Genomic DNA, 19,054 nt, shown 5'->3' on the forward strand with positions numbered 1-19,054 from the left:
AGTGAATTCTGACATTCTGCAGTTAGTCAGTCTTGGTTAACTGTTCGCAACTGCAGAGGAAGAGGGCAAGGACAGCAAGCAACAGATCTGATTCTGCCTCCAGGGCTATAACAGTAAGGCTAAACAGTATTTGCAAAGGCTTAAAGTAGCTTCCTCAGTTTCCAATACCCAACTGGGTATTTCGGTTAATTAGGCCCACCACTGCAATACAGCCACATTCCTTTTTCCACCAGTTTATGCAGAAGCCCAGAACACGACTGAAGGTGTGCTCTTAACAGCACGGCAGTGCACCGCAGCATCGTCACTGCCAGCGCAGGTACACCGAAACCCCCGGGAATCGGGCCAAAGGAGTTGGATCACTATACGGTGAGCTATAGGTAGAACATAATCATCAGAGTAAAAGAAAAACGTGTTAAGAGAGAACAGCAAAGCAGAGCTCCACTGGCAACTAGCCCCTACAGTTGCTTACGAGTTCTGGCAGCACAAAAGCCTGCTTCTCACCAATACACTGAAGGCATTTGTCAACTCTTGCTTCCATCCACACACACTCCTTGGTTTCCATTTTCCTCAGAATCTTAAAGCTGTAAATGGAGTCAGTCAGTCCTTGGAACGGTACACATTATCCATCCTCACTCCCTGCCCTGCCGCCAGAAAGTTGTCAGACCCACCACAGTTTAAGGCACAGCTGGCACCTTGGCAACCTGTTAAGGTGGGCATCTCGTTTGTACTGCAAGCTCTACTCCAGACTTGCAGCTCACATCAAAGAGTTAATATCCTAAAAAAAAAGTGCTCACAGCATAAGCATTTGAAAAAGCACAAAAACATTAAGCGTGGCTTGTTACACTACATATGGAAACACCTTTTCCAATGGAAAACAAATGTATGAATACATGTAATTTATACTTATATTACAATAATGCATGTAAGGACTTGTCCAGCCATTACATCTGTCTCTCTCTACTTTTATGTTTAAAATGATGTCCTGGTTCAATCACAACTCTCAGACTTCCTTACCCGGACTCAGATATTGCAACATCTTTCAAGTAACTGGCCGTTACTTTGTTAAGACAAATCCCTCACAAATGATCTATTTTTGAAATCAGGAGTTTGCAATTGAATCTAGGACTCACGCTGGGAAACCCTGAGATAAGTTCTGTAAGGGTTACCATTAGAACTATTTCCTACCGGAAAAAACAAGAATTATAAAAGGTACATGCATTATTTCTTTAAAAAAAATAACTTCACTTTAAAAAACTAAACAGCAAATTTAATTTTTTTTTTTTTAAAAAGTATTATCTAAGGTGCATATAATGCACTACTGTCCTCTTACCAGATCAGTGGAATCTCACTTCCAATATTACTAGAAAGACTAGCACCAACTAAAACTGACAGACTAAAGCCTCCTAAGCAACCTGAAATACTTCATGGTTCTGTAATTTCACAAAAATCACAATGGAGAAAAGTGAAGGAACCATTAACATCACTTGATCTCTTCTCGCTTGCCACACAAACTGCTGAGTTAATGAAATGCAAGTTTTGAAACCTTTCTAACTTAAACCTAAGAAAACCCCAAGTATCAGAACGCGGCAACGACATTTTTACAAATGAGGATGTAAACAGATGCCTGAGCCCAGACTGAAGGCCTGAAGTCATCAGACAGTGTCATTTTCTCAGAAACCCAAAGTAGCATTAAGCCAAGTCTTATTTCACGACTCCATTTCCTGGTTTGGGAGCTAAAGTCCATGATATTTTTCCTCACAAGCATACAAGCTAAGGCTGGAAGTGTGACCCAGAGTTCTGTCAATGTTCTGCGATGAAGTGGAGCCAACTACCACGTGTGCAAGCCAGACAAACACTGCTACACAGCTTTGGGTTATTACAGCTGGCACGGAAGACAGACAAGACCAACTCTGCCATCACACTGGCTGGCTCCAGCAAAGAGACAGGATCTTCCACACAAGATGTGCTACGAAAGCAAACTTGTGCCAGAAAGGTATTTTATCTGGAGCTCATCTTTTTAGCAGGACCTACCAATACGAATCCAAAAAGAATATTTTATTGGGACGTTCAGAGACTGATCCACAGCGCACAATGTTAACAAGCGATGCCACACTGGAAGTACATGCTCTGCCATTGTCTGCTGGGCGTAAGATCCACTGCTGAGTTAAGCCTTGCATTTGCAATTAGTCAGATACTTAAACTTACAAACCAGCAATGCTTCAGGAAAGATGAAGCCCCAACTTATTTTTGTTTTCTTTTAAAGATCGTAGTCAAAGAGGTCAAGATTATGGATGATAAAGACAAGAATCTTAAAGATAAGAATGATTCTCAATAATTTTTTGTGTGTGTTTTGCTAAACTGTAACAAAGCAACAACTGCCTAAATTATGAAATTTAAAAGTCTTCATAAATAAAAAAATGTTAATTACTCTTTCTCCACGCATACACACATCCAATTTCATAGCTCGTATGGTCAATCCCAGTTCACCTGCAGTACACAGTCCAGGTACAGATGCTGAGCAGCAGTTTCTACTAGAAATGGGTATTACAAATTTCTCATTCCTAACCTTGACACATTCAGGCAAAGGGTTTGCTTACATTAGAATGCTGAGAGGTTCTACTCTTGGGGGGAAAAAAAAAGTCAAAGAACAGAAAAAATTAGTATCTCTGCCAAAAGTTGAAAAAATATCAATCACGTCCAACGTTTTGTTTCTGGCAATGGACACACCATGGATGAGAGAACTTGGAGAAGAATATAATGAAAAATCCAAGTAACTACAGGAGTAGTTTCCTTTAATAGTTCCCAAGCACAAAAGACTGTTTGCAATTAACATATATGGATAAGACAACATCTGCAGATCAGTGTTTCATAACTGACTGTATGATAATTTCCTATCAGAACAATTTTTTTCCTTAAATATACAAGCATCCCACACCCACCTTTAGAAACTTTTCCACAAGCTGAAATTTAAAAAGTTAATACACTTTTTAAAAGTTGTATTTCAGTAACATCTTTATCCTCATAAAATAGCTTTAAAAATAGTACAATAAGAACATAAAATAAGAGATTAATGCCTTACACTATAATCCTTATTTTAAATTTGCCTGATTTTTTTTCTTTTCTTTCTTCCTTCAATTCACAGTTGTCATTTCTGCTGACTCTCTCTGCCTGGGCTGAACTTAGCTAAAAACCATGAAAGTTCTCTGGGTTTTGGGGTTTGTTTGCTTGATTTGTTTTGAATTTATAAAGGAAAATAGCAAACATTTACATATAACAACAAATTTAAAAAATATCCTATTCATTTTTTGTTTGGATTTCCTCCACGAATGCACAGATAGAACAGTCCTCATCCATGACAGATGTGCCTCTTTCACAAGACTGCTGCTTCTTCAGTATTTAGCAACAGACTGACTTTGTTAAAATTTCACATAGCTATCACTGAAGAACAAAGCACCAAATTAAATTTATCAGAGCCTGAACAAAATATTTCCTTCCTTCATCTCTAAGGGCTCCTTTACAGGCAACCTAGTGCCCACACAAGCATCCTGAAGCTACACTGGAAACACAAGGCACAGTGAGGGTACCTGAGCCACAAGGACTGATGGTGGCAGTAGCAGACACAATTTCACAAGACCAGCTCAGGAGATCAGGCTAGAGATGAAAACACTAGGAAATCCACAGAGGTCCAAGTCCACAATAGTGTAAACAGGGTGACAACATCACCAAGCAAAATAAGGAGGCTCAAGCTTTGTTTACATCACTTGAGTTAGAGTTTGCCTGTGACTCATCACAGCGGTCTGAGCTTCCTCAAACTCCAGTGAGCCTTTTTTGTGCTCTTCTCACCAGCTGACATGAGGCTCTACGCTTCCTGTGCTCTTCAGTAGAATCAAAAAATATCCCACCAGCTTGGCACCGATGCCTGAGCTTACCAACTCAATAACTGCCTGGAAATAATACCTGTTAAATGTTTTTCTTTAAAAGGCTTTGCTGGTAGCCCTGTAGAAACTCAAATTATTCACTGTTTTAAAGCACACAATTATTCACCTCATAATCCATTCTGAATTTCATTCACCTTGTAACTAGAACAACAAGGTGGGGTTTTTTAAGCACTTCCAGTGCTAAAGATTTTTTTGTTAAAGAATTATCAGTATTTTCAAAAGATTCCTCTTCCATCCAAGTATTAAAATTCCAGAGGCAACAAAACCTGCTTTGTACCTTGAATTCATCTGCATACATGTAAAAAACGGGACCAATCAGGTTAAAAATGCAAGGACTCCATGCTTCCAAGAAGCCACATGCAAACGCTCTCTTTTAACTCCCATTTTAGTACAGGAGCTTTATCTTCCAGTTGGACACTCTCTAATCTGCTGCTACATACTCCTTAATACCCCGCTCCTTTCCCCCAACACAACAGCAGAGGATGTTATTAAAACAATTGTTTGTTTCAAGCTGTTATTCCCGTAACTGATGCTCAGATAGTATAACAAGTATTTAAGTGACAACTCAAAAAGCTTCATTAAAAGCTAATTTCTGGAGTTAACTGTGCTCTACGTTGGAAAAATTAATTTCAGAAAAACATCTTAATGTTTTTTTTTCTAGTCAACGTAAAGGTACATGACTAGCTTCCTATTAATGACAGTCAAAAGTAAAGAATGCCTTAAAAATACAGATCTCTGAAATTCACTGCATTTAGGGTAACTGCTCATGTGTTCAGAAGTACTGAACATTCCGTGCTGCAGAGCTCCCAACGCTTACGCAGGCACCTGCAAAGTGTACAAACCTTAGAAAAGCTGCACCTCTCAGCAAAGTGGTGCTGAACACTGCTGAAATCTAAATGTTTAAAAACTTGTATTTAAAAGGCTGGCTTTTCAGATACTCTTAAAATACTGGCTCAAAGTTATAACTAACAAAAAACAGACCAGAGGGTGGTCACAGAGAGCCTAGTTTCCATATGTTTTTCAAATATGAGATCATTGTAAACAAGAATATCGCTAAGGTATTAGAAGAAAGATTTTTGTAAATAAAACATGTCCTGAAATTCATTTAAAATGTTTCCAGGTTAAAAAAAGTGGGTTTTTTCCCCATAAGAATGGATTGCAGAGATCTCAAAATAAAACAGACCTTCAGCAAAAGCTCTCACCTCTATGTACAGTCCTGTCTGATTCACGAATATAATGTTTCAGAGTAGCAACCAAGACAGCCATTTCAGACTTGGAGATCAGATTTCAAAAAGATGACGCCCTTGAGAACACATTCAACCACTTGTCTTGTATATGCTTACATGCAGCTGGCCTAATCCTTTTCATGACTTCAGAAGTGTCAATTACAATTTCCTAAGTTAGAAAAGAGATACTAGTCTCCTTATCCTAAAAACAAAACATAACATACTATAAAATATTGTTTATACTATAAAATACTATACTACTTACTATTTTCTACTCTAAAATACTATAAATACTGTTTACTATACTATAAAATAGTTTTCTTCACAGCTTTTTGCTATGATAAAATTTTTCTTATGGCTAATTTGACATAGCTTGGCTGACATCGAATTTTCAGCACATAAAATAGCACTAGATTTTCAGTAATTTCTCAGACACAGCACAGCTGAGGAAACAAAAACATACTGTTTTAAGGAATCCAAGAACACTAATTCACTCACTGAAAAGAACTAATGTTCTAAAACAAAGAGTAAAAATATTCTTAGCTATTTAATTGTTTGCATCATCTGCACAGTACCCTGAATTTGCTTCCTGTAACTCCCAACTTTAAAACAAAGTTATTATGAAATGAGACACCACAATAGTGTGGATCCAGGCGGAGGTTACGACCCAACGCCACCGTTCAGATAGCATAAATACATTATTGCTAACTGACAGTCTCCCAAAAGTCCAACCATTCAGAATTCTTATCAAATTATCTTCAAACATTGTCTGGTCTTGCCCTGAAAAGCTTTCGCCCTGTTGGTGACAACTACTTGGAAGCAGCATGAACACTTAACATTTGAAGAACAAGATGAATATCTACTTCAGGACAGGCTACCGTAACATCTGTGCCCCAAAACACCCCTGCTCTTTCAGGATGTTCACGCACGCAGAACCTTCAAGCACAGTGCAATCATTCCAGTGATCAGGCACAACCAAGCAAAGGGACATCTGAGATAACTGCATCTTCCTCAGTGTGTGGAGTTGTGTTGCCCAGAGAAGCAGCTGACTTTCTCTCCACTGTGGGAAGGGCCATCAAAGCAGAAAAATCTTTAATCAGGCGGAACCTCAGATTTACACCACGATATCCTCAAAATACAGTTTAGCCACAGAATGTAACGTGGAAATCTTCCCTTTCTCTGCAATAAAAGGCAGTAAACAAGCTCAGTAATAAACCTCTAGGTTGGCAGTAGCTACCAATAAATATAGCTCATCCTAGAATCCAAAGTTAAGGATGGCGACACACTGCTCACAACTCTGCCAGAGACGTATCTAATTAAAAAAAAAAAAAATAATCATCTTCTGAAGCCAGTTTATCACTAAGGAAAAACTGACCAATGGAGCAGTAACCTAAGATCAATACATATGATCCAGAAAAAGACTCTGAACTCTTCATCAAATGAGAAACTTCCACCCACATAGTCATATTTACCAAAATATACACTGAGAGCATGACACAGCAATGTAGTGCTGTGGATAAGATTCTCAAGTGTTTACAAACTGATGACTCAAATCATAATTCATGAGGACGTATATATTAAGCATAGAGGATTTGCAAATTACTAGCAAAAGCCTCATTTCTCTGAAAAAATTATTTAGAAAGGGATTCCTCCACGATTATTTATTCTGCATTAGTGTTTGACTCACGAGAGCCGGAGTTCAGTTATGACTAGCCTTGTGAAAACAGCCTAGAAGACGGTCCCTATCTTGAAGGATGTGTTATCCTGTTTAAGAACGAGGCCTGATTAATCGAAGACTGGGAATTTTATCAAGCAGTCCATACATACATACGCAGGTCTATTTAGTGCTGAAGAAAAACAGTCCAGGAAAAAAAAAAAAACAGTTAAAAGTACACTTAGCATCCCACCACAGGGACATTTCACAAGACAACCCTTTCTTTGGTCAGCTTTAGGCAAGAAATACTTTGTTATTTTTACAGAGCAGACTAACCCCACAGGAGAGAGTCATGAATTTTATGATCACGTGGCCAAAAGTGAGTACCACTGTGGCTTCTCACCTGAACACCTGGCTGCAAGCATACACAGAAAAAAAAACAAAACTCTTTTAGCCTCAGCCTCTGCTTCCTCTGAGGGTGCAAAGACAGCTGAGGCAATGTACTTTGCTCCTAACATAGCACATGCTGCACCACAAACTGTTCCACACCTGAGGAACTGGCGCTGCAACTGATGGAAAAGCCCCACCAGTTGAACTACTGGTTCCAACACCTCACTGTACAGATATCAAAACTATCATTATCATAAGTTTCTTTCATATTCTAACAGAAAAACTGAAAAAATCTTTATCTTTTCTTAAAGATTGACTGATTTTTGATTTTTACAGTCTAACAGCCAAAGCTGTACTATTTGAAGTTTTCACCTTAAAATTTTACTCTCTTGGTCAGTATATAAACAGCATAATTTTTCAAGCAGTAAATTCATACATGAAAGTTTTAAGTATCGATCTCCAAATAACATTAACCCCTCTAACAATGTAATGTAGCAATTAAAAAACTTACAGTGCGAGCACATTTCCAAAGGGTAGCTTGCCTCATTTCCCTGAAACACAAAAAAAGAACAAAGTTGCAATTATTCCCAAGTTAGCTTAGAGGAACTATTTTAAGTTTTAGGACTGTAAAGGTCTCAGGCAATACAAGATACATGGTTATTTACAAAAAAAAAAAACCACAACATATTTTTAACCCAACAACCACGGGCAGTGTTTTATTTGGATAGGTCTATGTTACCAAAACATACGAAGAAATACAAAAACATTGAGAGGTCTCCTCTGATGAGAATTCCCTTGAAAATACCAGTAATCCACATGATAAGAATTCCAATCCCATATTCTAAACTCCAAAAATCAAACTCACTATTTATATATTGTGCAAATGCTGCTTTTCAAGTTAAAATAGTATTTAATGTCAAGACTTCACATAATCTGCTTTATCATTTTATTTCATACACAGAAACAGACACGTCCTTATGAATTACCATGACAAACCTTACTCAATTAGCATAAGACAATCGCACCATCTTTTCTCCCCAGAGCCACCTGCCCACTCCCCCCAAAAAGGATTCACACAGGAAGAATGATGCAAAAAAGTGGTTTACATGACTAGAAATTCAGACGTAACAGCTCTACATTTAAGTATTTTTGTAACGTACTATGTTAATACATTCCTGTTTTGCAGCTGAATGGAAAGTTAAACTCAGATTTTTAAATCCTTGCTGTATTACATCAGTCATAGCAAGATAAATTAAAACTTTGAGGGTACAGTCACTTTGAAGTTGCACATACTGAAATCCAAAACTACTGCAACATGAACGCCAAAAAGCACTAAAATTAGAAGCTGGTGGTGGTTTTTTCCCAAATGCCTCTCACTTGGAACCAGAGAAGATCACAATACACACATGCTTAGTATTTTTTCAGAAACAGTCAGCAAAGGAGTGACCAGATAACTGAAGAGATTCATAACCGTTTACAAAAAAAATATTTTTAAGAGAGTGTTTCATACAACAAAACAAAACATATTTAAGATTAGTTTAAGACATTCTATTCAGCAATGATTCTCTTACGGTATGGAGCATAAGGGATTCCATAGCTGAGCACGTGCACAGAAAGACTTCTTAAAATCATACAAAACTGAACAGAAATACAGAGATTACTTGACAGAAGAAAGAAAAAAAAAAAGGAAGAACTGCATTTAGCCTGGAATCATGCAACTGCATTTCCTAATAAGGACAGAAAGGGGCAGAACAAATATCTTGTGAATCCAAACATGTCTGAGATAAGATGTGTTCTTGGGGGGGGTGGGGGGGGGTGATGTTTGCCTTTTTTTACCTCCAGAACACAGTCTCTTTCCTTATCCCCCACTCTCGTGCTTCTTTAGAAAAGTTAACACATTTGCTTTATAAGTAGAAAGATACAGCCTTAACTTCTTCCCCAGTGTCAACGTAGGGCAAGACAAAGTAGGAGAACAGAAACACAGACAAGGACCATCAGGTCCCTAAAACCTCAGAAGCATGACAGATATTCTACAAGAGAAACTTATTCCACTGTGGCAGGGAAGCCAGGAGAACACATGGAAAATCTTGGACAGAATCCAATCAAAGTCTCCGAAAAAACAGCAAAGACCAAACCAGGCAGTAAAAGCCTAGTGTATGTATATGAACATAAAAGGGTAGGGGATTTAAAATGGGAAAAAGCAGAATTTTGAAACAAGAAGAAACAGGAACCAGGGGATCCAGCTAGGCTGCTCAAGACACGCAGTCATGAAGAGGCAAGAAAAACACCAGACTGGAAGGCTGCAAATTAAAGGAGAAAGTTGAATTAAAACCAGTGCGCTTATGCACATACAAATATACAATCATAACTACATTATAAGACTGTTCTGAGTACTTACACCCTCGTTCAGGTGTGGAGAGAAAGTTAATTTCTAGTACAGGCTACTGAAATCAATCTGCCTAAAGAAGCATGAAGTGCTTCTGAAAACTGTGCAGGAAAAATTAAAAAATGGGAATAACTTTTTTCAGCTCATGAAAAGTGTCATGTTTATAAGGAGTCTTACTATGCATCTAGATGCACAAACTAAGCATAATCGTTATCTACATGAAGCAGCCTAAAAAAATATTTGGAGAGCAGAGAAAAAAGTGAATAAACTTCAGCTTAGTTTTTCTGTGTAACAGTTACTGCGAAAAAGTGTGAAGAATACTTACCTATCCAGGACTGGAACTTGGATATCTGAAAAAAAATTTAAAAAATCTAGTAAGTGACCATGTAAAAATTACATGATTATTCAGTATTTGCTACATAGTATTTATATAAGGTATTTAAAAAAAACAGTTACCTGCTATAAGCATGCTGAGTGTTCATCTTCACAGGAGAACCAAAAGTCTACTACGTTTTAAGAAGATTTTAATCCTGTGGGTTTTTTCTACAAATACATGTTCAAGCTCCTCATGCCAAGATTCCTGTTTGCACAGCTGTGACCAGGACAAAAAGGTGTTGTTCTACACCAAAGACGTGATCCTCAGAGATGAAGATGATGATTTCGTCTTCAGGGCATTCTTCATACTCTGAACAGCAGTACAAAAAGGTCACTTATTTGTCCCCAAATATGATCAGTATGTGCTCACGCTCCGAGATACAATACAAGCCCTGAAATACAAGTGCTAAATAGGCTGAGCGTTTTCTTGCTGCTTAAGAATAGACAGGTAGCAGGATGAAAGGTCTAGAGCTACATCCACATTAATGTTTAGGAAAATAAGCACAGAAGGAAGCACAGCTATGAGGCTTCATAAAGTATCAAATGAGCCTTTAAAGAAAAAGGAAAAAAATCAGGTACACATTTTCATCTGTACAGTTTTAATGCAAAGAATTCAAAGAGTCACCAAGTTTCACACTAGGACTAGATAGCATTCCAAAGAATACTGGAAAATATTACTTTGTGATTGGATGCACTAACAGGAAATTTGACAGTTACCGCAAAAGATCATCATAATTATAAACTTATTCAGCAAGATAACATTGCATTGACATATACTTTTTTATTTTATAGTTTTAAGATAATGACATTCACTTATAAAGACAAGTCATTGTAAAAAATCTCCGAACAGCATTTCATCTCTGATGCAGAGAAGTTGATTTTTACAAATAAACGTGCAGAGTAACAAGGCTCGGATACAACTCTTAGGATTGCCAGCTTAAAAAACTCATCATAATATTAGTATTCCCTGCTAGACATATATTTAGCACACCTTACATGAAGTGAGAGTATCCTCTCATACACACCATATTAGCACATTGAGAAATGAGTGACACACGGTTTGTTGAAGAAACGCAGCTCGTACAGCATCAACACTCCGCAAGAGATTTACTTGGCACCTACGCCTGGTATAAAACACGCTTTCCTCAGCTGCATCTGGGTATTCCTACCATACTGCTGGAGCTCAACTCTTTTCTCTCAAGTGACACAATTAGAACAAGTGGCTGGAACATGGGTATTTTGAACAGCCTTATGCTGTCAGAATAGTCTTGAAATTTTCTTGAAGGTTGTTAGATCCCTGCAAGTTAATTTCTGCTTAAACAGCAGCAAAATCATGACTACAGACAGAAATAATTACAGGTCAAGGAACAGTGCAAAATCTACAAACAGAAGGCTGACCAAATTCTGTATGCTGCAGAAATATCAGTTTACTAGAGGGAGGCCAAAATATGTCACTAAAGTATTTCAGAAGTTTGTGTCACATAGATTGTTCCTTTAAAAATAAAAAGGGGTTTTGCAATTTTATTCTCTAGTAATTATTCTCCTTTTCTCCTTTCAGCAGCTGTGCCTTATTACTGATTAAGGATAACCTATTAATGGACTTTAGTCTTTATTTGTTCTGTAGATTATCCATGACAATGTGTTTCTTGATTTCTCTTTCTTTGGCAGTCACTTCACATACTAATCGCTCTCTGTTCTTAGGATCAGTTCTGTATAGGCTCCTCCGAGGCAGGATAGCTAAGGACAATTATCTTGACAAGTTTCCTCTCAGTGAAACACATGAAGAGCTGTGGATAGAAAATAAAAAGGAAATTTTCAATCAGCAAAATTAGCAACGAAATCTAAATTCTGAGCTGAAGTTGTTTATACAAAACAGTTTGTACACAGTAAGACATGAGACTGCAAAACAGTTCTTCGACATACTTTAGGAGAATACTTTCCGGATCAGTTTGATTGTATGTTACTTTTCTGCCCAACGTACATCATCTTGTAAATAGTTCAGAGACTGAAATTATTATACTGGCAGCCTTCAATTAGTTTTCTGCTTTTATAAAAGCAGAAAATGTGTTTAAATGCCAGCAAGTCACAATGTCAGTTTAGGATTCATCTCAAATTTAGTCCTCAAAAGGTGGTGTGTGAGGGACTACAACTACGAATGAACTCCTGGAACAGTTTAGATTGTTTCAAAGCTTTTGATTTGTTTCCATAGCCAATGAATTACTTCAAAAAGGAACAAGAAGATCTGTTTAGTAATGTACAGCAGTGGTTGTCCAAGATTTACTACTACTGCTGCAGCAACATAAAAAGTAGTTTAATAAGCTAATCCTTGTTGTAAATGGCCTTAAACGTGCAACCTGCCTTGAGGCTGCAGGTGGCTGTGACACCTGCGCACCAAAGCTTCCCACAAAAGCGGAACGTTAATGTGTCTGCACTTTTGACACATGGGCACCTCATGGGGTGCTGTCAACATGCTATATGTTGTGCCTCCTGCATTTGCTCCTGCACCTTCTACGTTACTAATTATCTCTGTTATCACCAGAAAGAAACTACAGTGTGCAAGTGAAACAGTTAACCAAGCCATGTCAGCTGGGGGTCAGAACTAGGAATCATCAAGATAATCAACTTCAATTCTCAAGTTACACAAAAAGCTGTTTTCCATCATCCACTACTACAACTAGAAAAGAATGGGAGTGTTAAGAAGATGATGGCAGAGGCTGGCAGTCAGCATTTTAAAAGAGCCTACTCAAAAGACCCTTCTTCCTCTTCCACAACCACACAAAATGCTTCGCTGTCTTTTCTCATTCTTCTTCATACCACCAAAATTAATAATTAATGAAAATTACCTGTTGCAGAGAATTCTTCCTCCTCCTCTGAGCTCATTTTCCATGTCTTGCCATTTTCACAAAGCTTTGACAATGAAGAGCTGCCAGCTTGAAGGGAAGTTTGGTTTGGTTTTTAAATGGCCCCTATTTAACAAGTTACTAGGGCTTTGGCTGTCATAGGCTGGCACTGTATTCTTCATCAACAACCACCACACAAGTTGGCAAACTAGGAAGGATGGTATTTGTTATCAAGGCTGCAAAAACTTTTGCATGAATAGAATATGCCACACAGACACATCCACAATGGTTTATGTATTTGTTAAAACGAATTTCAGACAAAGCCTAGAGGCTTTAAGCCACCTTAGTATTTGATTTTCTGAATTAAATCAAAAATCACAAAAATATGCAAGAGCTCACCTGCTGTAATTTGTACATTTCATACGTGATTTACCAGAACAATTAAAGCCAAAAGGAATTTACCAGAGCACAGATAAAAGACAAACCCAAAGTTTCTGTAGACACCACAAGAAATATGGCTTCAAACAAGACAAACAGGAATAAGGTTTGAGTGGAAATAAGTAGCAAGAAAAACATCTTCATCTACAATGTTCAGAAACAGTGTGAATATACTTTGCTTTTTTCTGGTTAAATCTGATTAGAAAATAAAACAAAACAGTCTCAAACAACTCAATACAGAGAAGTTGTGTCTTAGCCTTAGAGAAGCCTGTGAACAAAAAAAAATACATGTTACTGATTATCTTCCAGTATATTTAACAGGAATATCTAATAGATACACTACAAAAAAGCAGATATCATAGGCCAGATTGCTAGGAAATTTCGCATTTGTGTTTGACTCTGAGTAATTAAGTCACCTTTTAGGCTATTCATGGCAGCTACTAAAAGAAATCTACTTAAAACAGGGATATTACAACACACCCAAAACCAGACTGGACTTAAGAGCTGATAATGGTGCAGACTGAATGCCCAAATTTAGAAATTAACATTTAAAACAATTTGGTGACTTTTACATTGTTTTATGCAAAGCAACTACTAAGTACTTGCTTTGCATAAAAGTATTCCAGGCACCAAGTGCAACTCCCCCAAATACTGGCTCTTCAGAATTAGCAGCTCTCTAGCACAAGACTTCTACTCAAATACATCCACCTCTGACGTTCTTATGATCACACGAACCTTGAGTCAGATATAGTGATGCAAAAGAATTAAGTGAAGCCAAAAAAACTGGAGGGCATTAAAAGAATTTGGAGCAACTCAAGAGCAGTGACAGTTTCACTGCTGACCTCGCATTCTCAACCTAGTTTCTAAGAGCGTGATCCACAGAAGGAATTAAAGTAGTATATAAAAATGCCTGACATCTGCCTCACATTCAGCAAATCCCAAAATTAAGTATCTTCTAGCAGTGTGCTGTACTACTATACTTCCAAATCTTACATCATTTTTCCAGGCCATCAACAAATCTATTCACTCTTCTGAGGGGCAGCCTAATTCCTTGCCCCTCTAATCCTGAAGCTAAGAGAGTATGACAGCAGTTTAAGATGCAACACTTGCAAGCTGAATCCAACTAAGACACTATTTATTGAACCTTCACAATTACCCAATTTTCACCACCTCAGCTCTACTTATGCCCCACTCATTTTTGTAATCAAAGCTGTGGAAAAGTCCCACCACATATTTCACAGCCATCATCTTGTCTGTCCAAAAGTCCAACATAGTACCTGAAAGGTGGAAACCATCTCATTCCCTTCTGGTATCTGGACTGTCAAATCAGGCCACGTTGTTACCCTTTAGTGCGAACATTCAGTTGTCCACGTGTGCAACAGAAGGAATTAAACAGGTTACAAACGAGCAAGGAATTCTTACAGGGTATCCAGACAAGCAAGGGATTACAGGAAAAAAAAAAATCTGAAACAAAAGGCAAAGAAGAAAAAGATAGAAGCAGCAGTAAGTAGCAGACAGGTGCGACAGTAAAGGACTCCAGCATTCAGCAGGTACTTAAGAGTTGTGCTCTCCTGCTTGAATTCAAGTAAAACTTCCCATTAAAATCAGTAATTTTTACTATTAACAACACTCCAGCAGCTAGAATTGCCATCATGTATTTGAATTCACAGAATGGCATGGGTCATGACAAAGACAGAATATGGTCTTCACCAAATATATCTTACAATGTAATATCAGCAAAAGAATAAACAGTACTGTTATGGAAGAGTATCCACCATTCGTCCCTTAAATTCTTCAGTCAACCAGAAATCAGGTGCATACTACAGCAATGCATTCCAGTATTTCCTCCCAGACCTTTGAACACAAGATACATCTACAGAAGCAAACTATGAAATTTATGTACTGACCTTAAATCTTGGTATTAGTTAGTACTTCCTATGAACTGTTAAAAGTAAGAGTTTCCTAGGTATACAGAGATAAGAAATGGGTTCAACACCCACCAAGTTTTAGAATGCACCCTAAATGTCACAAAAAAACACAAACCAAAAAAACAACAATAACCAAAACACCCACACTTGAACTTTCTTTTAAGTTATTCCAAATGTTTTTGAGGCATATTTGCTTTCCTAACTATGACTGTTGGTCACTGGGAAAACCCATAAAGCAAGGGGGGGGGGGGGGGGGGGGGGGGGGGGGGGCGCAGTTGCAAGAATGCTAGTTATTCCAGTTAAATAAACAAGAATCTATTTTATTTAGAAATTTCTCTAATGATTTTTAACTCGCCTGACTCAGCTACAACACAATACATGAAACTTCTCATGTTGAAGACACTAGACCAAACGTGTCCCACAAAGAAATACACAGAGAGAAACTGAAAACTGCTATCATCTAATTCTTGAGCCTTAATGCAACAATGTACGCATTTTTAAATTCTAAATTTGCCCAGGAATTGCCAACCTCTTCTCCTCTACTTTTTATTCACATACACAAATATTATTTAAACATTGATTCTGCAAGAGTTAAAAATACCTGAACAAGCATGTTTTTAATGGCCCAGATAATGTAATAGCTGAAGTGTCAAATGCTTTAGAAGGTCTAATAGTCTTTTCCTTTCTAAAAGGATAATCTAGAAGAGCTAGATAAAATGGACCAAGCTTCATTTGGGATTTAAAAAAAAAACCTTACAGTTATATTTCGCTAACACATTGTTGTCCAATCGACTTATGGTTTCCTTTGAGGAGGTAGAGGCATTTTCCCTTTTCTGGTAGCCACAATTTTCAGGAGGATACAGCTACCTAGCATGATACATTCACAACTTCTCAGCATCTCTGTTACGGTTCCACCTTCATCTTCGGTTACAGCCTCCATTCTGGGACTACAGCGTAAACCGTGCTCTCCTCTGTACCTGCTGATGAGTATAATTATAATTGTCCCTTGAAGCTACGGAAACGTTTTGCCCAACACTTTCAGTTACACTTCTTAGAAGGTTTACTGGAATTCTCATAAAACACTGAACTTGTATCAGTGCTCAGTTTTTACGTACAATCTTAACTCAAAGGTGAAACTACAAAGGTTCAAGGCACAGGCCTTACGGCTGCTGTTAATATTCTAACTCAGTATCTCACCTGAATGCTGATTAACAGCAAGTATCAAGGAAGGCTACAAGCATTTTGTAGTCAAAAAAAGGCACTGCTAAAAAAAAAAAAAACCACAAAAAACCCCACAGCTTGTTTTAACTTACCTTAGGAAGAAGAAGATTTTGAGTTTTAGATCTGTTATCTCGAAAGTAGCCTAAATTTGTTAATCCTGCCTCTAAAACACTCTGTGACCTTCAGTATTGGAGGAACTTAAAAAAAGATTAATACCTAATTCTTGAACACAGCATTTAAATTGCAGACATCAGAGATAATGAACCAAGGCAAAGGGGATTGCCGGATTTGGGATTACAGTAGAGATCAAGTCAGGTTAAAGCTGTTACAGCATTCTGGCATTGTTGTTCTTTGCAAGTACATGGAATAAGTGTTATAATTCCCTTTGCCACATGTAAAAAAGAAAAAGTCTTATTAACAAAAATCTTATTTTAGATACGTTTATTCCATTTGTTCATAACAAAACGAGTGATGATTCTTCAGAAGATTCTTCCCTCTCAGATCAGGTTCTACCACATCCTCCCTCAGGATGCAGGAAGCAAGAAGGACTGTACAAGCCTTAGGAAAAGCCTACAGTTTACTCCTTAGTCACCATCTAATCCAGTCATGGCTCTGCTCAAGCACTGTCAGTCATTTTAAGGGAAGCCACTTGTCCTCTGGCTGGCAGTTGGCCAGTCACTTCTGCTATGCTTTATTTAAATCCTCCACTGTCCACGGGTCTCCTCCAAAATGAGATATTAATGGCTTAAGGCCACCGCAGTTGAGTAGCTATTCTAGGATATCACAGGGAAGCCCTAAACCAATGAAGCAAGAAGTGAACCTGAAATCAGAGACAGGTACTGTAGCCAAAGCCTCTACCAGACAGGAAAACTGAAGGAATTAGGAGTATAATTATCAGAGGGTCCAGCCTTTGTCTTTAATACACTCTTTTGCTTTACTAATATTAAAGGAAAGACAGAAATAAAACATATCAGTCAAACAGACTAAAAGCACTCATTTTAAATCATAATGTTTTGAATTTGAAGTGTTCAGGACTGAAAAGCAATCTGTAAAGTCTGTCCAGTTATAGCAGGGATTATATGATTTTATATTCATGTACATAAGTGCCATAGCTTTTCCTGTCTGAACTCAGTTACAATTACAGAGTTTTCAGCAAAAATCTAAACTTGCTTGACCCTGAAGGTATGATAAAGTACTTGGTTTGATCACATATCTATACATACACACAACAGTATCTGGTCATCTGCAGATAAACTGAAAGTGCCTTCAAGAAAAAAATTGTCACCTAAGACAGAACGAGACATAAAGACCCAGTAGAAACACCAAAGAAAGCAGTTTTACAAACTGCTTAAGAAGAAAGCACAATCACAGATGGAAAACAGTTTTACTGCAAGGTCCTTTTCCTGAATTAGGAAGGGACAAGGAGCCACCAAGCCAGAGCATACAGTCAGCACCGATAATCCCATTCACTAGATATGTGTCTATCCCCAGAAGTTATTGTATGCATTTGATGTAAAAATAATAAAAACCTAAAGGATAACTAGATTGCTTTAAACTTAATATAACTCCATTGTTGCATTTATAATGTATGAACATCCAAGTTTTCTGTTCTATTTAATGACCTCGCTGACCGAGTTTGCAATGTCAGGTGGAGATAATTAACAGTGCAGGAGACAAATGTAGTACAGTTTTTAAAACAAGGTAAGGCAGAGAAAAGATTGTGCCACATTTAGAAAATTAACAAATAAATCTTGTTATTTGAAGAAGAAAAACAAAACCTCTTATGTACAAGAAACCACAAACTCTCTCACAAAATAACAAGATGTCTCATTGCAAAAACTTGCATAAGCACTGCAATCTGCAAAAAGAACTTGAGAGAAAAAGTCACGGGAACTAAAGCGTTAACTTTATGAGCTAAGGTACAATTCCCTGTGTGCCATTAGACAATTTCACTTTTGGCAGTTCCCAGCTACTGCACTCGAGAGGCAATAACACAGTCTACTTATGCAATCACTACAGAGCTGGCATTTCTAAAGCTTGCATCATTCTTGAAAATTCTCAGAACCCTGTGATTTTAAGTGCATAAATGAATAATGAACTCTTCAAAAGCCAAGGAAAGGAGTTTCCCAGAAAGATTCTGGAGCAACTCAACCTTCAGTAGGGAAACAATACTAAGTTCTGTCACTACTAAATCAAAGTAAGTTCTGATGCAATTAAGAGTTCACATTAGAAAGTTTTTGGGGTGAGACAGGTTGGTCCTCCACTGCTTCTGGAGAAGTCACAGGAAATTTGCAAGACACGAATTTAGTTGTTCTACTTTTGTTAGTGTACTGCTTTCATCAGTAAAACCTCTTACCATTTACTACACAAGCCTCTTCACTGAAGTCTATTCAATGTCCTTAGCTAAAGGAGAGCCCACAGCAGCCACCTTTCCCAGCTTCAAAGGGAACTGCAGTGAAGTTTCCCAACAATCCCCTCCACGACAGTGCTGTTACACTGACAAAGCCCGTGCTCGTGCAAATGAAAACAAGATCATACACAGAACACTGCAAGGCAACAGACCTACCAATGACAAAATTATCAAAATACATACATCTGTATGCGTAACAAAAGTGGAGTTGAAGAGTTTCAGAACACTTAGAAGGCGGCAATTTTGTT

At 37.8% G+C, this 19,054-nt stretch overlaps 1 protein-coding gene across 2 annotated transcripts in view; it reads right to left on the reverse strand.

The window, feature by feature from the left end:
• PPP3R1 (protein phosphatase 3 regulatory subunit B, alpha) overlaps window positions 1-19,054 on the reverse strand; it is a 41,421-nt gene that overhangs the window by 9,510 nt on the left and 12,857 nt on the right. Inside the window, exon 2 of one of the 2 annotated variants that reach the window (XM_086631877.1) lies at window positions 7,720-7,759. In XM_086631877.1, coding sequence (XP_086488003.1) covers window positions 7,720-7,759 — 40 coding nt within the window. Of the gene's footprint in view, window positions 1-5,140; window positions 5,314-7,719; window positions 7,760-19,054 lie in introns of those variants that run through there. The other variant, XM_086631876.1, reaches the window with a different exon arrangement.

This window comes from Tauraco erythrolophus, chromosome 2 (genome assembly GCF_009769465.1).
Source record: "Tauraco erythrolophus isolate bTauEry1 chromosome 2, bTauEry1.pri, whole genome shotgun sequence".
NCBI lineage: Eukaryota > Metazoa > Chordata > Aves > Musophagiformes > Musophagidae > Tauraco > Tauraco erythrolophus.